The 16,948-nt window shown below is 54.6% G+C and overlaps 1 protein-coding gene across 2 annotated transcripts in view; it reads left to right on the plus strand.

Moving 5' to 3' along the window:
• The first annotated feature begins 6 nt into the window (after positions 1 to 6).
• EPHB2 (EPH receptor B2) overlaps positions 7 to 16,948 on the plus strand; it is a 122,897-nt gene continuing 105,955 nt past the window's right edge. For both annotated transcript variants that reach the window (XM_039702321.1, XM_039702322.1), the window contains exon 1: positions 7 to 185. In XM_039702321.1, the coding sequence (XP_039558255.1) occupies positions 101 to 185 (85 nt within the window). In that variant the 5' untranslated portion in view covers positions 7 to 100. The remainder of the gene's footprint in view (positions 186 to 16,948) is intronic.

The raw sequence follows: 16,948 nt of genomic DNA on the forward strand, positions 1-16,948 counted from the left end.
CCGCGGCCGTGCCCGCGCCGGCGGCGGCCCCAGCGAGGGGCTCTGGGCTCTGCGCTCCGCGCTCCGCCGCCTCCATGGAGCGCCGGCCGCGCCGCCTCTGATGCCCGGCCCGGCGCGCACCATGGGGCCGCTGTGGCTCTGCTGCCTGCCCCTCGCCCTCCTGCCCCTGCTCGCCGCCGTGGAAGGTAAGGGGGGCGCGCGGGGGGCGGGGGCCCTGCGGGTAGGGCGAGCCCCCTCCGGGTTTTCCCCGTTTTTTGGGGGGTGGCACTTTGCCCCCTGCCCCCCTCCCCGCCGCACGCCCTTCGGAGGGGAGGCGAAGTTTGGGGAAGTGCTACCCCGGCTGGAGGTGTCGCCGCCGGAGCCCGGTGTGTCGTGTGTGCCCCCCCCGCCCACAGACCCTCCCGATCGCTGGCCGCGCTTCTCCCCGCCATCCCTCCGCCGGAGCGGGCATCCCTGGGTACCGCGGAGGGTCCCCCGGGGATGCCCGGCATTCACCGCCCCGTGCTCTCGGGAGAGTCTTTGGGGTGCCCCTCCGCCAGGCCTTACCGGCGTTCTGGAGCTGGTGGCCGGCTCCCCGTTGGCGCCGTGGCGTTCCCGGCGTCCCCAGGAGGAGCCGAGCTCCCCGGCGAGGTCCCCGGTGCTCAGACAAAGCAGTGCGAGGCGGCAGGTGGGGAGCTCCTGGGCTGGGTGTGCGGGGACGGCGCTGGCTGGGAGCCCCACGGCGGGGTCTGTGCAAGGGGAGCCTCGTTCTCCTGCTCCCCAACCATCCCAGCCATTCCTGCCTGCTCCCACCCGCCCGCTGCGTGGACACCCTGGGAAGTGCCAGAGAACTGGGCTGGGCAGGGGCGAGGGCCAGGTGTCAGGCCAAAAACCAGCTCGTCCTGGAGCGGCGTGGTCCAGGGATGCCTGTCCATTGTGGAAGGGTCGTGTTGGAGCGGCTGGGTGGCTCCGCCGTCCCTCCGGCTCCGTTGGGCTGGTGGGCAGGCTGGGTGGCCAGTGTTGGCCCTGCGTGTGCCGGGCGGTGGGAGCCACTCGGACGGTGTTTGTCTGGAACATGGATGAGGCACCATTTATTAAGTTGGAGTTTTGGGAGATGACTCATGGGTTGGCCAGCTATACATCGTGATATTTACAATATGGGAGCTTGGCATAAATAGGACTATTTACGTTGCAGCGGAGAGCGCTCGCCAGCTCTGCTATTCAAATGAACCCAGCATGGTTTTAATTATGGGGGGGAGGGTTGGGGTGAGGAGCGTGTTTGTGAGAGCATACGTGTCCATGCAGGACGTCTGGCCCCATCCGCCGGTGGTCTTGACACTTCCAATGGGGTCTGGCTTGGCCGGCGGGGCCCATGCGCACTTGACCATGACAAGCTGATGCTGCCAAGTGTGGCATGCTGGGTGCCTTGGGCAGGGATGGGGTGACATCTCCACCCCACCCTGCTCCTGCTGCTGCCCAAGAGGTGCTGCTGGCTGGTGCTGTGGGTCAGTGACTGGCTCACAGGGCTCCCACGCGTGTTTGTGGAGCCTGAGTAACTTTCCCATCATCATGACAGGAGCGGCAGGCACTGGATGCATGTGTGCCAAGGGATGGGGAGTATATCTAGAAATGAGGGGCTGGCCAGTGCAGGTGAGGTGTTTTACCCACCCGAGATGATTGCTCTAAGGTGTGCTCCTCCACGGATGGGGACGCTCTCAGGGAGATGGTCAGTGCGCTTCCAGCGGCCATTCCAGCCAGGGCTGACTGTGTTGGTTTGGGTTAAGCGTGGTCCCCCCATGCCCCTGCTCTTCTCTTGCCCTGTGTGTGTTATGGGGCTGTGATGGTCACTCTCAGGGTTACTGTGGGCAGCCAGATCCCTCATCTAGCCTTCCAGGAAAAGGCTTCTGGAGAGCTGGCAAGGTGAAAACGTGTGGGATGCAGCTCCTTGGGCGTGCCTCTGCTGCTTCCTTTCTGGAACTGCCTCTTCCCACTTCTTCCAAAGTGCCTGGATGTGGTGTCCACCTGCACCTCTGAATGCTCTGGATCTCTTCGGTGTGGACAGATGGACCCAACAGTAGCTGCTGGCCATGGAGGTGGTGGCTGGACCCACCGTGTTCCCGCGGCTGCAGGGAACCTCCGTGCTGGTGATGCTCTCCATCGCCAGCCCCAGCATATTCCAGGGCCAAAATGGGGGCAGAAAAGCTTGTTCAGGGGAAAACTACAATTCTGGAGGATCCTGCCTCTTGAGTCCTGTTTTCAGTTCTGTCACAGACCGTTTCTGTACTGCTGGTAATTTCACTTGTCTCCTCTGTGCCTCAGTTTTCCTAATTACAAGGCGTAAAATAATCCAAGCATCTTTCCCAAGGGAGCCGCGAGGTTTTGTTAATGAACATGACAAAGTGCTTTGGGATCCGTGGTTGAAAGCGCAGCCTTAGTCAGTGCGGCTGTGTGTGGGGTGTTTATTTATCTACATGCTTTATATTTCTCTGCGCGCTATATATTCACTTGCATTTAACAAACCTTAATTAGAAACAAAGCCGATAGGGAAGGAAATATAAACAGGAGTGTGCATGGAAATTGGAAGTTGATTGCTCACTGGCCAGCAGAATGCATGGTTCGGGCTCGGGAGGCAAGGCTGTTTGGTTAAAACCGGCTCTGTTAAAAGGAAATGTAAAAAGAACGTGAAACATAAATCAGTATGGAAAACAGGGAGGTGGATGACAACATACATAAAGCAGAGGTTAGGAATTGCCTATAGTTGTGAAGGCGGTTGGAAGGTAATGTGTCTGCAGCTGAGAAAGTTCAGGCTTCTCAAAGGAAAGTTTTTTGTGTGTTTTTCAAAAAAAAAACACAACAAAACCCAAACCAGAAAGTCAAGAACAAAGGAGTCCTGGAAGGGTCTGGATCCCACACCAGTTGGTAACGCCGCTATCGCTAACGGCCCCGCTTTGTATTCCTGCTGCGTAGGCTGCGCGCCGATCGCAGGACTGACACTCCCGAGGTATTTTGGGGGGAGCTGGGAAGGACATGGAGGTATTTTAAAATCAACAGCCTGGCTAACTCACGTGCGAGGAGGGAAAACCAACCCGATGGTGCTGTTCACCCCGGTGGAGTTAACTTTTCACAAACCTTGCGGTGCTGGCAAGCTTCCCGAGGACTGGAGGAGAGCCAGCCCTGTGCCAAAAATGCAAAAGGAGACATGAGATGGCCCTGCTATCAGTGAGGGTGTGGGCAGCACGGAGCCAGCAGTACGGAGGCAGCGACAGGCTCCAATGGGCGATGGAGAATTGCCCGGCACGAGTTTTGCTGAGAAACAGGATCATGGGTGAGGGGACTCAATTTTGAGCATCAGCTGTGCTGAGCAATCCTAATCCTGAGCCCAGTCTCGTGTTTGGAGAGAGATGGTGGAGCAGGAGGGCTGTATCCCCTCCTGGGGTATTCCCAGGGTGTGCTGTGGCTGAGGTGCTGGACACGGACATCCCTGCCCATCCTCCAAGCAAGCTGGAGACAGAACTTCAGTGCTTCTGTGTATTTAATAATGAATTATAATACACATAATATTTATGGCACTCTCAGACACATGGTGGGATTGTTGGGGGGTCCTGTGCAGGACCAGGATTTGGACTAGATGATCCTTTTGGGTCCATTCCAATTTGGGATATTCTATGATTCTGTAGTATACCGTATATTTAATTTCACTTATGCAGTAACATATTGCAATGTTAAAACATAGTCTCTTCCCCTGTACCTATGTTGAGCACCTCCACGTGGGGTGTGGGGAGATGCCAGGGACACAGGGTTGCTTTGGGCCTTTGTGTATCCATCTTTTTGGGTCTCCATAGAGGAAGACTTGAGTCATCCCTTCAGGGTTACAGTCACACCGGGGCATTGCTTTGACCTTAGTGCTCCATGGAGGTGGATGTTCCCGGTGTGCCAGGACCATGGGAGCTGCAGCAGCCTCCCAGCAAGCCTAGCATGCTCCAGAGGGATGTGGCAGAACAGCGGATCCAGGGAAAAACACAGGATCTGTCAAGACCTGATCCCTCCTGCGAGCTTGAGCTCCTAAGAGCAAAAGGGGAGCAAATGTTTTGGGACAAGTGGGACTGAGGAGCAGAGCAGAGCCTGTGGTTTTGGTCTGGCCCTGTGCCACCCGTCTTCCTCCTGCTGCTTTCCCCTCCCCTCCATTTCCTGGGTTAATTTTTGACAAGGCACATTCCTTGCACCCACCTGCCCTTTGCATTATAGGGGCAGCAAAAGGGAAAGCTCCTTTTGGAGACCAAATAGATCAGTGCCTCTTTCAAACATCCATGTTGCTCCCTTACTACACTGTTCTCTGTCTTTTCCAGGTGGAAGCAGCAGTCCTCTCAGTACCTGCTGACTTCCAGCTTCTCTGGGTGACAGAAGCCTAGGGAGAAGATGCTGTAGGGAACAAGGGCTCGGGGTTGGTGTGGCCACTGATGTTCCCCCACTCCTCGGGTCATCCCACAGAGGGTGTGAAGGGGACACGGCTGTGCCTTGGGGATGCTGTGAGGGGTTTGGGGCTGTCCCCAGGGATGGGAGCAGCCGTCCCCTTGGAGACAGGCTGAGGACCTGCCTGCACTAGTCAGGGCCCTTTGTGTGCACATACCTGAGCTGCTGGAAAGAGGGGTGGGCACTCAGGAAACTGCTCGAGGAGCTGGGTAAATAGTGGAGGCTGTGACAGCTCCCGAGGCCTGAGTGCTTTAGGGTGAGGGATGAATGAGAGCCTGGCCCTCCACCCCTGCCCCAAAACGTGCCTGCTCCCCCCACACCAGCCCTGCTGGGATAGGAGTGAGGGTGGCTCTGGCTGGGAGTGGGGTTCCCATCCTGCCACAATCCATTTTTACCGAGGAAGAGCCCTGTCAGCTCCCACCCTGGTTTGTAATCCCTCCCATACCTGGATCTGGTTTATAGAGAGACCGGGGCAAAGCACAGCTGCCAGTTGGATCTCGTTGGGATGGGGGGAGCAGGAGATCCTCCGAGGCAAAAGTTCAGCCGTTAGATAAGGGAGAGGATGGGGCCTCCTGTGATAAGGGTTGAGTGTGGTGTGGGCTGGGCGGGAGGGAGGGAGAGGCAGCACGGGGGAGTTCCCAGGGGCTCTGCCCGGCCTGTACCCCGGGATGCAGGGAGCACTGGGGAGCACTGGGAATGCTGGGGTGGGCAGGGACCTCTCGAAGGCCAGGTGACAGCAGGAGGGAGGGTGTGAGGAAGGAGAGGTGCCTGGAGATGTTGTGCAGGCATATATTGTTAATGCCTTTATATCAATGTCAGATGTTTCAGGAACCTGCTGGATGGATGGCAGGTTGTGCCAGGGTGCAGACAAGGTGGCTGTGCAGGGCATGCCAGCCCCCTGAGATAAGCAGGATGAGGGAAGGGAGTAAGCGAGGATCACGCTGTTTGCCCTTCCCTGAATTTCCTTGCTTGGGATGAAGGGAGCAGTATCAGGTCTGACAGGAAGTGTGGCATCGACTGCCAAGCATTAAAGGAAGACGGAGCAGGCCACGAGGGCAGAAAACACAACTGATTGGGGCTGGTCTGTGCCTCCCTAAATGTCACGTTCAGAAATGATGGTTTTTAGTGGCTGAGAACAGTTGTGGTTCTTTGGAGAGCTCACACGAGGATAAACTCTGGATTTTGACCCAAGCAATCACACACAAGACATCAGATCTGCTCCACGGGAGCAGATTCAATCTCCCAATGGGCATGAGGAGGGGCTGGGGAGCTCCAAAAGTTGGTGAAGCTTTCTCAGTTGATCCAATGAATTATCTTCTTTCCATGTTACTTCTCTCAGAGTCAGACCATGGCATCCATAAAGCAACCAGCACTTAAAAACACCACATTGTAGTGGTCTCTGAGTAAAGGAAAGTGAAGGAGCTGACTGAAGGGAGAAGCTAAAATAGAAAATACTTGCCCATAATGTAGGAAATTAAATTAAACCTCAGAATGAATTCATGCAGCCATTTAACATGAGTTTCCTAAAAATAACCAAAACCCAACCAAACTTGATTAAATGGCAAATTGGAGGAGGTCATTGGAGGTAAAAAAATGTTCTTCATAAAGTGGAAGTGGTATTTAAAAGGAGAAAATAAAAAAATCAGAAACTGTGGTCTGGTGAATGTGAAGCCATATAAGGCAGGCTGAAAGGAGTTTGAAAAATAACTTGAGAGAATAAATTGTTTATCCCCCAAGTTTCCCCTCAACAAGCGGGTATTGGGAAGTTAAATGGGCTCCATCCTTGGAGCCCTTGGGGTGGAGGGGGATGATTCAGTGTCACCCCAAGTGGCCAAAGGGACTCCTGCCAAGGAGCTTTGCTTCCCAGGGCAGGGCTGGGAGACTGTTCTGAAGTGATGGCAGGAGAACTGGTATTTTACAGTAAGTCAATAAAATGAATATTTGAGCCAGAGCAAATGGGATGAGCATCCTTTAAGAAGATCTCCCTGGGTGATCCAGGAGACTCCAGAGCAGTAATTTTAGAGGAAGGGCTCTCTTATGGATTAAAATCTGCTTAAAGAAGGGGAAACAAAGAGTCAGTTTTCCCACTGGACGGGGTCAGCGTGAGGCTTGCGCTGGTGATGTATTCATAAAGTAGAGAGGGGTGGGAATGGGAAGGCAAAGAGTGTTTGCAGATTATACAAAATTATTCAGGATGATAAAAACAACAGTTGTCTTGAAAATATTGCAAAAGGCTCTCATGACACTGGATAGCCAGGCTATAAAGTGGCAGATTAAATGTAGTCAGGGATGAATGAAAAGGGATTCACATGGAAAAAATTACCCTAAACCCATGCATGCACAGTGGCAGTCTTTAAATTACTTATTAGCATTTTGAGAAAGAGATCTTAAAGTCATTGTGGATGGCTCTTTGAAAGCATCAGCTCCGAACTGGGAAAGACTGGGAAAGGGAGTGAAGATGCTTGTACAGGAGAAGGACAGGGGAGAGGGGCTCTGGGAGAGATGCAGCTTGGGGAGGGAGGGGGCACAGAGGTGCCTTGGACTGTGGGAGGCGTAAAGAAGAGGGTGATGAAAAGGTAACGATCCTTTATTTTATATTTTTTCCCTCCCTCTGGAGTTCTCAAGCAGAAGGTTTCACACCAGGAGCAATGGAGGGTGGAGGCAGGGCAGGGTGAAGTTCAGCCCTCCCCCGTCCTGCGTACCAGGGGCATTGATTCTGGTGTGCACCCTGAGCACCCTGGTGCACTGCAGGAGGTGGGATGGAAACCAGGAATCCCTTTGGCTCAGCCTTCTGTGGCAGATGTGGTATTTGAAGGGAAACAGGGAAAGGTGCCTTCTTTGGGCTCCCACACTGAGTGTCCAGGCTCAGTGGGATCCTGCTGGCCCCCAGCTCCCAGCTTGGCTTTCAAGGTCATCTGCAGCTTCCAAGGCAAAGTGCTGGGGAGGTCCACATCGCTCTGGGTGCTCATGGCCTTGAGCCCTCTGTGTCTGGGGACACCTTTAACCTTCCACAGGCGCTTGATTTTGGCCAGATGGCCAAGGAAGTTCTCTTGGAAAATGCCTGTTGGTGCTTGCCTTTGCTCTCCTCGGAGTTTCAGAGGCCAAGAACATCTGGTTGGAACTGGGGAGGAGAGGAGCTTCCCTGAGCCCTGGGTTCACCTTGGGGGGCTGTTGGCTGGGTTGGGGGACGTGCTTGGGCCCTCACCCGGCAGCTGAGGGGTTGGGGGTGATGAATGTGGCCGAGTGTGTGAACCTCCCTGGGCAGAGGGGACGCCTCGAGGCATGTGAATGTCCTGGGCAGAGCTGTGTGACTGTCCCTGAGCAGAGGGGATGCCTCGAGCTGTGTCAATGTCCCTGGGCAGAGGGGACACCTCGAGCACCCGGCAGCTGAGGGGTTGGGGGTGATGAATGTGGCCGAGTGTGTGAACCTCCCTGGGCAGAGGGGACGCCTCGAGGCATGTGAATGTCCCTGAGCAGAGGGGACGCCTCGAGCTGTGTGACTGTCCCTGAGCACAGGGGACACCTCGAGGCATGTGAATGTCCCTGGGCAGAGCTGTGTGACTGTCCCTGAGCAGAGGGGATGCCTCGAGCTGTGTCAATGTCCCTGGGCAGAGGGGACACCTCGAGGCGTGTGAATGTCCCTGGGCAGAGCTGTGTGACTGTCCCTGGGCAGAGGGGACGCCTTGATCCGCTGCAGGCTGGTGCTCCCAGGGCCAGACAAAGGGAACAATGGGCTGGGCTGCTGTGCTCCTGGGTAGCCTGCAGCTGGCCCCAAGCCCCCAGCCCACAAGAGGAGGGGCAGGCAAATGGTCTGGAATCTGCTCTGCTCCCACCCAGGCTCTGGGGACACGGGGACACCCAGCTGCAGCAGGCTGAAGGACAAGCTGTGCCCCTGGTGATGCACAGGCTGGGCAGCTCTCTGGCCGTGCCCTGCTGGGCTCTGTCTGTCCAGCAGCAGGCTGAGGCGAGTCCTGCTCCATGGGAGGTGTCATTCCAGCTCCCTAAATATGTCCCCAAAGCGTGTGGAGCCCTGCTGGAGCCTGGTGAGCTCTGGTTGCATGTCCATGTCATGGCTTGGAGGGACTTGTGTTGGAGGCTTCTGCAGCACAGTTCTGCTGAGGAGCAGAGAGGAGAACCAGGGAGGGTCAGGAGGGTCAGAGAGGAGGCTGGATCCTCCAGATCTCCTGTCAGGACCCTCTGTGGGCCTGAACAACTTCAACAGAGGGATGCAAGAGAGAGAAGGCGTCTCCATCCTGTGCAGTCCTCATGCACAGGCTGTGGGTGAGAAGCACTGTGCTGAGACAGTGCATGTCCTGCCTGTGCCAGAGTCTCTCAGGGCAGGGGAGGACTGATTGGAGCACTCTGCCTTGGAGCAGGGGACAGGGAGTCTCTGGATGCTCCTTGGTCTCCAGAGGAGATCCTGCTCTTTGAGCCTCCCAGGAGGCCCCTAGTTCCCTCAAAGTGGCCACTGAACTGCAGGCTGGAGGGTGGGACAGGATGTGTCTGAGGACAAAGCAGGCAGGAATGGGTTGCTGAGGTGCCTCCAGGTGCGTGGTTGGTTGCACCCAAAACAGGTGTGGGTGTGGGTGTGTGTGTCCTACCAGGACCCATGTCTGCCTGCTTCCACTGCTCTCCACTCCCAGGCAGATGCTGGTGGCCATGGCAGGTACTCCTGGATGGAGCTGGCATCATCCTTCCCTGCTGTTGGCTCCCATCACTTGCTGGTCACTGTGGCCAGGTGATGCCTCTGTGAGTTTGGCTTCAAGCCTTTCTCCTGAGATCCATCTTTCTTGAAAGCTTTGCCTTGGCAGTAGACTTTTGGGTGGGGAGTGATGCCCCAGGAGGGGGGCTTGGTCCTGGAATCATAGAATCATTGGCTGGTTTGGGTTGGAAGGGACCTTAAAGCTCATCCAGTTCCACTCCTGCCATGGTAGGGACCCCTTCCTCTAGACCAGGTTGCTTCAAGCCCTGTCCAAACTGGTCTTGGACACTGCCAGGGATGGGGCAGCTACAGCTTCTCTGGACAGCCTCTGCCAGGGCCCCAACATCCTCTCAGAAAGGAATGTCTTCCTGATATTCAGTCTGTCCCTGCCCTCTGTCAGTGGGAAGCCATTTCTCATTGTCCTGTCCCTCCATCCCTTGACCAAAGTCTTTCTCCAGCTCTCTTGGAGCTCCTTTGGGCACTGGAAAGCTGCAGTAAAGTCCCTGTGGAATGATGAGATGTGTCCAAAGCACCTGTTTGTGGTCCTGAAGGGCTGGGAGTGCTCTGCTCTGACAAATGCCCATGCAGCTGGTTTGAGGCGAGGTGTGGCAGAAAGCCTGCTGAGGATCAGGACAAATGAGCTGGGTGCTGTGGAAGGGAGGTCAAAGAAGCCCTGGGCCATCACAGGGAGGTTTGTGCTGGCCAGGCAGCCCCCAGGCAGTGCACACCACATGCTGGGAGCGAGCTGGGCTGGAGCACGTGAGGGTCACATCTCACCGTGCCGAGGTTACGATCGCGTTTCATGATTTGCTTTGCTTGTAATCCTGTTTCCAGGCTCCACAAGTGCGGCTGCGAAACCTTTACGGTGAGCCTCACTTCATAAATCTTGGCCTTGTTTTACTTTTAAGCCTGTCTGGTATCAGAGGATAAAGCGAGCGGGAGAAATGCGTGACCTGGGGGCAGCGTGGATGGAGTGAAACAAGATGTCCGGGCTCGATCGAGCCTGCAGGGATGGGGGCTGGCCAGGCTGCAGGGACTGAGCTGCAGCATGCCAGCCTTGGGAAAGCATTTCCTGTGGATCTCATCTGAGGGATCTCTCCTGCAGGATCCCAGAACCTCCAGGGCTGCTTGCAGAGTGCCTTTGCAGGTGTCTGAGTGCTGGTTCTGTGTCTCCAGCCTTTGCATGCACGTTGTGACACCTTTGTGCTCCATGGGAGCAGGCCTGTGGCTCCCTGGGCGTTGTCTGGGAGGGAAAGCGAGCTGAGGATGTTACATTTTCATTGCCTGGGGAGCAATTCCAATATTTTCATTGCCTGGACATGGGGAATGGCTGGTGGCAGGGTATTGATCAGCCAGTGCTGGAGCATGCTGAGAGGTGGGATGGAGGTGTCAGCTCCCCCAGCCTGGCTACTGGCATGGGGCACTGAGGGGTTGGATCAGGCAGAGCAGAGCAGCCCCAGGGATACAACCAGGGGTGGTTTCCAGCCATGGAAATAGCTGCAAATGCATGGATGGGCAAATGCATTCCCCAGGCAGAGCCTGGAGCTGCCCTGTCCATGCTTTGTCTACTCCCTGGAAGTGTTTAAGGCCAAGCTGGACAGGACTTGGAGCAATCTGGTCTGGTGGAAGGTGTCCCTGCCCATGGCAGGGGTTGAATGGAGATGGTCTTTAAAGTCCTTTCCAACCCAAACCGTCCTGTGATTTGATGAAGCTTGGAGAAAGCCGCACTCCTGCCTGCCTTGCAGGGGGATGGATAGTCCCAGAGGCTCTGGGAGGGTAAACTCAGGCGTGGGCATGATGCTGTGTGGAAATCCCTTGGCACAGACTCACAGCAGGGCAGTGGGGCTGCCATGGGCTAGAGGGACAGTGTCCAGCGCCTCCAGGACTTGTCCCCATCCCCTGTCACCTTTGGCGAACCTCTGAGAGTCTGGACAGCTGCAGAGCAGTCGGGAGCAGGGCGGGCACAGGGAAGGTGCTAATTAGGATGTTGGCAGCATGAGTAGGGGTTGGTGTCTGGCTGGTGGGAGGTGTTGAAGAGGCAGCGTGGGCTCTGCTCCGTGTCACGCTCGGTACAGAGCTCAGGGCAGCAGGCTGCTCACAAGTCTGCAGGGGGGAAAAGGCCAGCTCGGGGCTGATGGAGCCATCCAGGGGGAGGTGGGTGCTGCTTTGAGCCCACCTTGGGCAGCTGGGTGAGAGTCTGACGTGGCTTTGGCCTGGTCTGCTGGGAGCATCGCCAGTGATGGGGAGCTGCTTCCTTCATGTGGCTGCGCTGCTGCTGCACAGACAGCCCTGATACACCTGCTTTTCTCCTCCTTTTGGCTCCTCACCTTTCTTTTCCCATGGCTGTAGGTGAATTAGAGAGCATGCAGCTGCTCACATTGCTTTTGGTTTGTTTTTTTTTTAATCTGATGTCAAACTTATGCCATCACATTGAATAGCTGCCATGAGATTTTGGTGTGACTGACACCTGTTCTGGCTTCAGAGCAGCAGCTTTTGATACAAACAAATCCGCTGGAAATGCTGAGTTTACTGTCAGCTGTTCTCGTGTCTTGCCTGATCCCTGTTCCCAGCTTTGGCCAAACCTTGCATCACTCAGGAGGTTGCTGAGGCTCTGAGCAGTGGCTGGGTAGGTCTCTTGATCTCCACTGGTTTATGGTTTGTGGGACAGGCAGAAGGTGCAGGCACGTGCAGATGAGGTGTTGCCAGGCTGGTCCCTCTGGGCTGCTGGGCAAGTGGCTGTCCCCATGCAGTGGGACATGGCACATGGGTGTGCACCTGGCAAGGAAATGGGCACAAGCCAAAAGCTGAGCCAGCCAACTCGACCGTTGCGGCGTTCCCTTTCATCCGCGGCTGTTCCGGGAGCCCATCCTTCCTTATCTGGGGGGTTGGGGGTGAAGTTCAGGCTTGCCAGGCTGGGTCCCACGGTGCTGCTTTGCTTCTCCCAGTTCTGTTGGTCCCTGCATGAGAAAAGGTGGGGCTGCAGGGAGGGGAGCTGAATTTTGGACGGGGAAGTAAGGGATGTGTAAGGGGACACTGCCAGGGGCTGTGGGAGGTTTGGGAGTAGCACATTTGGGACCAACAGGAGAGACCAGTGGAGCCCAGACGTCCCTGTGGCGTCTTGGATGGGATGGCAGGGGCTGCCCATGGGGTTTCGTGCTGGGGGAGACCAAGCAGGTCACCCTCCAGCAGAAACCTTGCCCTGTAATTTGGGTGGCCTAAATATGACCTGAGCTCCTGCTTGTGGGTGCTGAGCCCTTGGAAAGCTGACCTGGTGTTTTACTGTGTTTGGGAGGTCCTCAGTGTGTGGGCTACTTAGGGAAAAGGGAAAAAAATGGGATTTGTGAGGTCAGCCCTGGGTGTGTCATCCACCAGTCCTGAACTGCTCAGCGGCCAGAGGGGTGGAGAAGGGCTCAGCCCTCCATGGGTCTCCTGGGGATGCAAACAGGTTTGTGGAGCTGTGGTGCCATGCCCACCTCATGTGTCACCATCAAGATGCTCCTTTCCCTGGTGGCATGTCGGGGTCTGTGCTGGAAGAGGAGCCCTGTGAGTGCACAGGCTCAGGTGCTGCACCTGAGCATGCTCTGGAGTGTCCTTCCCTTTGGTGGCAGGAATGTGCCATACGCTCACTCAGGACTAAAATAAAACTGCTGCCCAAATCCTGTCTGAGAGAAAAAGCCTGGGGAGAACAAACTCCTCTCCTGGCTGCTGTGGTGGGGATGCTCAGTGAGGGGTTCTGAGGTGCTGGTGATTTTTGTTCAGTGCAGAAGTCACTGGTCAGCTGTTGTGCTTGACGTGCTCCAGAGCTGTAACTCTTGAGGGGGCTGTGGGTTAAGGTGGGTGGTGAGAGCCCACCTAGGGTGGGTGTGTGGTGGCCACGAGGGAGACGATGCATCATATCAGGGAAGTGTCATGAAGGTGAACAGACAGACTGATGGATGAGTCAGCAGACCCAAAATATAGAAATAAGAAAAAGGCAAACCTGGCTTCTCTTCCAATTCTATAAAAATAAAATGAAACAAACTTCATGCTCACATTGCCTGAAGAAATCCCACCCACCAGCAGTGCCGGGGAGACCCTGCTGGTCCAACATCAAGAGATCACACTCTGATGATGCACATCCCCCTGTGCCATCCTCATCAATGTGTTACAGCTCTGCCCTTGCTCTGGCCTCCCAGGCTCTTCCCTTCCCAGCTAAGAGGGTCTGGCTTTGCTACCCCTGCCTGTCTTCCAGCACGGAGTTGGTGTGACCCTGTGCCAAGCCTGGGCTGGGATTTCCCAGCCTTCCAATTTCTCCACCTGCAAATCTTTGTTTCCCTTTCTGACAGTTAAATTGCACACCCTTGGGGTGGTTGAGCCCGAGTGGGCTTGGTTTCTTGGGTCAATGTCTGCTGGAACGTTTGGATGTCCTCTCCCAGGGAGGACTTTGCCCGTGCTGGAGACTGCGATCTTAGCTACAGCCATGGAGCATCAGCCTGGTAGAGACAGCGGGTGATCCACAGCTTGGAACATCTCACTTCAGCGAGGCTGGCTCAAAATCAAGTGTTTTAACAAAGCAGGAAATGTTGCTGTGGGATTTCTCCAGTGTTTTAGGAGGGTTGTGGAGGGCTCTGTGCTTATCCTGGGGCTGCTTCTGGGAGAGGAAGACATTGAAGCCTGCTGCTGAGAGCATGGTTTTGTTGCATCTCCTGCACCCAGACCAAGTCCTGCAGGGGTGGTTACCCTTTGCCCTGCTCTGGGCTGCAGTCAGAGTAAATATTCACTAGAGATGTTTTGTTTTGGTGTCTCAGGCTCACGAGGCCAGTGGAGGTATGAGCAGGGACCCCCAAAGCGGGGTTCGCCAGCCTTTAATACTTGGAGTACTTCTGCTGCCTGCGTTTGCAGGGCTCTGGTGGGGATGAGACATGGCTGGTCTCCATGGTTTTACGTGGCATGGGACTGTGCCAGCAGTTTAATCACAGCTGAACCCTCACAGAGCAGCATAAAAAATGTTGTAGTTGGGATTAGGTTACCCATCCTTCCTATAAAAGACTCTATAAACAGTCCATCAAGCCCCAGCATTCCTGTGTTGGCTGTGAGGTCCTTCACACTTAATGGGTCTGACATTTGCTTTGACTAAACCTTTTCTGGGGGAGGCAGTGATATAAAGCAGCCCCCAAAGAATGGGGTTTTGCTTGCTTTAGTGGGGGAACCCAACTGGGCTGGCTTGGCAGAGGTGGTGTTGGATGTCAGAGGATCTGGCTGGGGAGGAGCGGGTGAGAGGCAGCCCAGAAGGCAGTGACAGCAGCAGCTCCTCCCTTCCCATCACTGAGGGCTTTCTCTGCAGGGATTTGCTCTTTGCTGGGGTGTCTGAGAATTTTCCCTTCTCTTGGGGCAGGCGAGGACCTGGAACTCCTTCTCCCATCTCCCAGCACACTTCAGACCTGTCTTGTCTCTGCTGGAGCTGAGTAATGCTCCAGAGTTAAAGCTCCCCAAACCTTTTAAAAAACCTAAAGCTTGGTCAGGGGACCAAGAGGTGTTTTTCTAGCGTCAGGTGTGCTCCCACCTTCACCTTCTCACCATGTGTGATGCCAGCCATGGAAGGGCTCCTAGTTTAACACCATCCATGGCACTTTCTTGATGTGCTTTTGAGTTTTGTTCAACCTTGGGGAGCCAAAGGGGCAGGGAATAGATGGATACCTAGATGGGAGACTTAGGTGGTGCTGAGGGTGTTCCTTATCCTGTTTGCTGCGTTGTTGAGGCAGGTGTGCACACCCTGGTCACTCCTTGGGGCTGGAGATGCGTGGGATAATGTACATACACAGGTGCTCCTGCCTGGGACAGTCATCTCTCTCCTGGAAACCTTAAAGCCATAGTTATGCTCCTGCTCTCCCTGCAAAGCAGGGAACCCTCCTTGCTGCCAGGAGGTCCCAGCTGTGGTGGCAGTCCTGTGGGTGGCACCTGCCTGCTTGGAAAGGGGCTGAAGCCATCCGGCTGTTCCATGCACACTGAATGTCTGTCGGGTGGGAACTGCATCCGTGCTGTGCTGCCAGAGCTGGGCACAGGGGGCTGTCCCTGATCAGTGCCACCATGTCACTGGCACCATCTGGAGCTTTTCCTGCCTGGTGCTTACATCTGTTGAGCCACACCAGCTCCAGGGCAGTTGCTGGAGGAGATCAGGCTTTCCAGTGCTTTTCACTGTTGAGTTTAATTTATTTTAAGGCTTTTACCCCCCCTAAATTTTCTTTGAAGATGATTTGAACAATTTAATCATTATCACAAAAATGGGATTTCTCATGTAAGCTGGAAGCACCCCCCAGTATCTTGCTGAGGGCAGTTCAGCTCACCTGCCTGCCTGGCTGGTCTCGATCATCAGCCTGTCCTCAGAGGCCCTTTTCTCTCTGTTACTGTCTGGAGAAAATTAACAACTCCATTAAAGTGGGAGCATTATTTTTTCATATGGTGAATGCCAAAGAAGGTGAATCCCATCTCCTTCACTTAAGAATGCTCTGCAAGGCTGCAAGGGCATTACCCACCTGAGCAGTGGTTTCCTTCATCCCTCTCCATCGTGCTGACTAAGGCAGAAATGAGTCCAGGGCTGGTTCCTGTGGAGCCCACCGAGGTCCAGCACTGGGAACTATTGCTTGGGACGTGCCACCTAGTCAGTTCTTAACGCCTTTTGTAGCATGTTTTTTGATCTGGAGTGCAGGCAGTGGCTGGCACAGCTCTCCAGGCTGCCCTCACATCTCCTGATTCCAGCACTCAGACACTCCCCTGCCTCGCACATAGCTCCTCTCACCAATCACACTTGTAATCTCAGTGAAGAATGAAATCAGATTTGTTTGACAAGACCTGTTTCTTGTAGAAGTATGTTGACTGGTGCTAATTATACTCTTGTTCTTTAATTCTTTATGATTGGAATTACATCAGCTTTTTCATTATTTCCCCAGAAGTGATTTCAAACCGAGCGAGACCTTGAGTGCCTGCCATTCCCTCACGTTGTAATCCTGGTGCATCCACTAGACGTGATCCTTCTGCTCTGGGATGCTCTGCATTAGTGTCTTCAAGGACTTCCCAGCTTTCTTCTTCTCCAGGCATCCTCTCATGGGCTCTTGCTTCTTAATCTTTGTAGTCTCTTGGGTCTGTCACTGTGAAATGTGTTGGATTTTCTTAGTTCTCTCTCTTTTGTCGTGTTTTAACCCCAGCTGGCAGCTCATCCCCACACAGATATAATACACAGATAGCATTCCCTGGCACAGGCTGCCTGGGCAGTGGTGTAGTCACCATGCCTGGAAGTGCTCAAAGGCATGTGTGCCACTTGGGGACATGGGTTAATGAGGAACTTGGATTAGTGGTTGGAGTCAATGATCTTGGAGGGCTTTTCCAACCCTGATAATTCTCTGATCCCCTAGTCTATGGGCCATCCCTGTAAAGTGTCCAGAAAATGTCCACAATTGTCCAGAAAATGTCCATTGAGTTTGTGAGGTCTATGACTTTGAGCTCTGTCTGTGGTGGTCACTCAGACAGCAGAGGTAACAGAGGGAATGCTGATACTCTCTGGAAACAGTGCTGGAAAGAGCTACCCAGGTTTATTCCACTGCCCAGTTACTCCTGCAAACTTTGACCAGTACAGGAACCAGGCTGTGAAGTTTTCTTGTGGTTTTCTCCCAGTTTGATAGTGGCTTGTCCCAGAATTGGATTTTTCGTGTCTGTTATGGAAGTGTCACACAGGAATTTGATGTGGTCATGGTTTCTTGGGCTTGTTTATGGAAGTGTCATCAATGAAATGGCCAGAAATGAGGATAAATGATGGTTGGGGCT

The sequence above is a fragment of the Passer montanus genome, unplaced genomic scaffold (assembly GCF_014805655.1).
Source record: "Passer montanus isolate IOZ18808 unplaced genomic scaffold, ASM1480565v1 scaffold155, whole genome shotgun sequence".
NCBI classification, from domain to species: domain Eukaryota; kingdom Metazoa; phylum Chordata; class Aves; order Passeriformes; family Passeridae; genus Passer; species Passer montanus.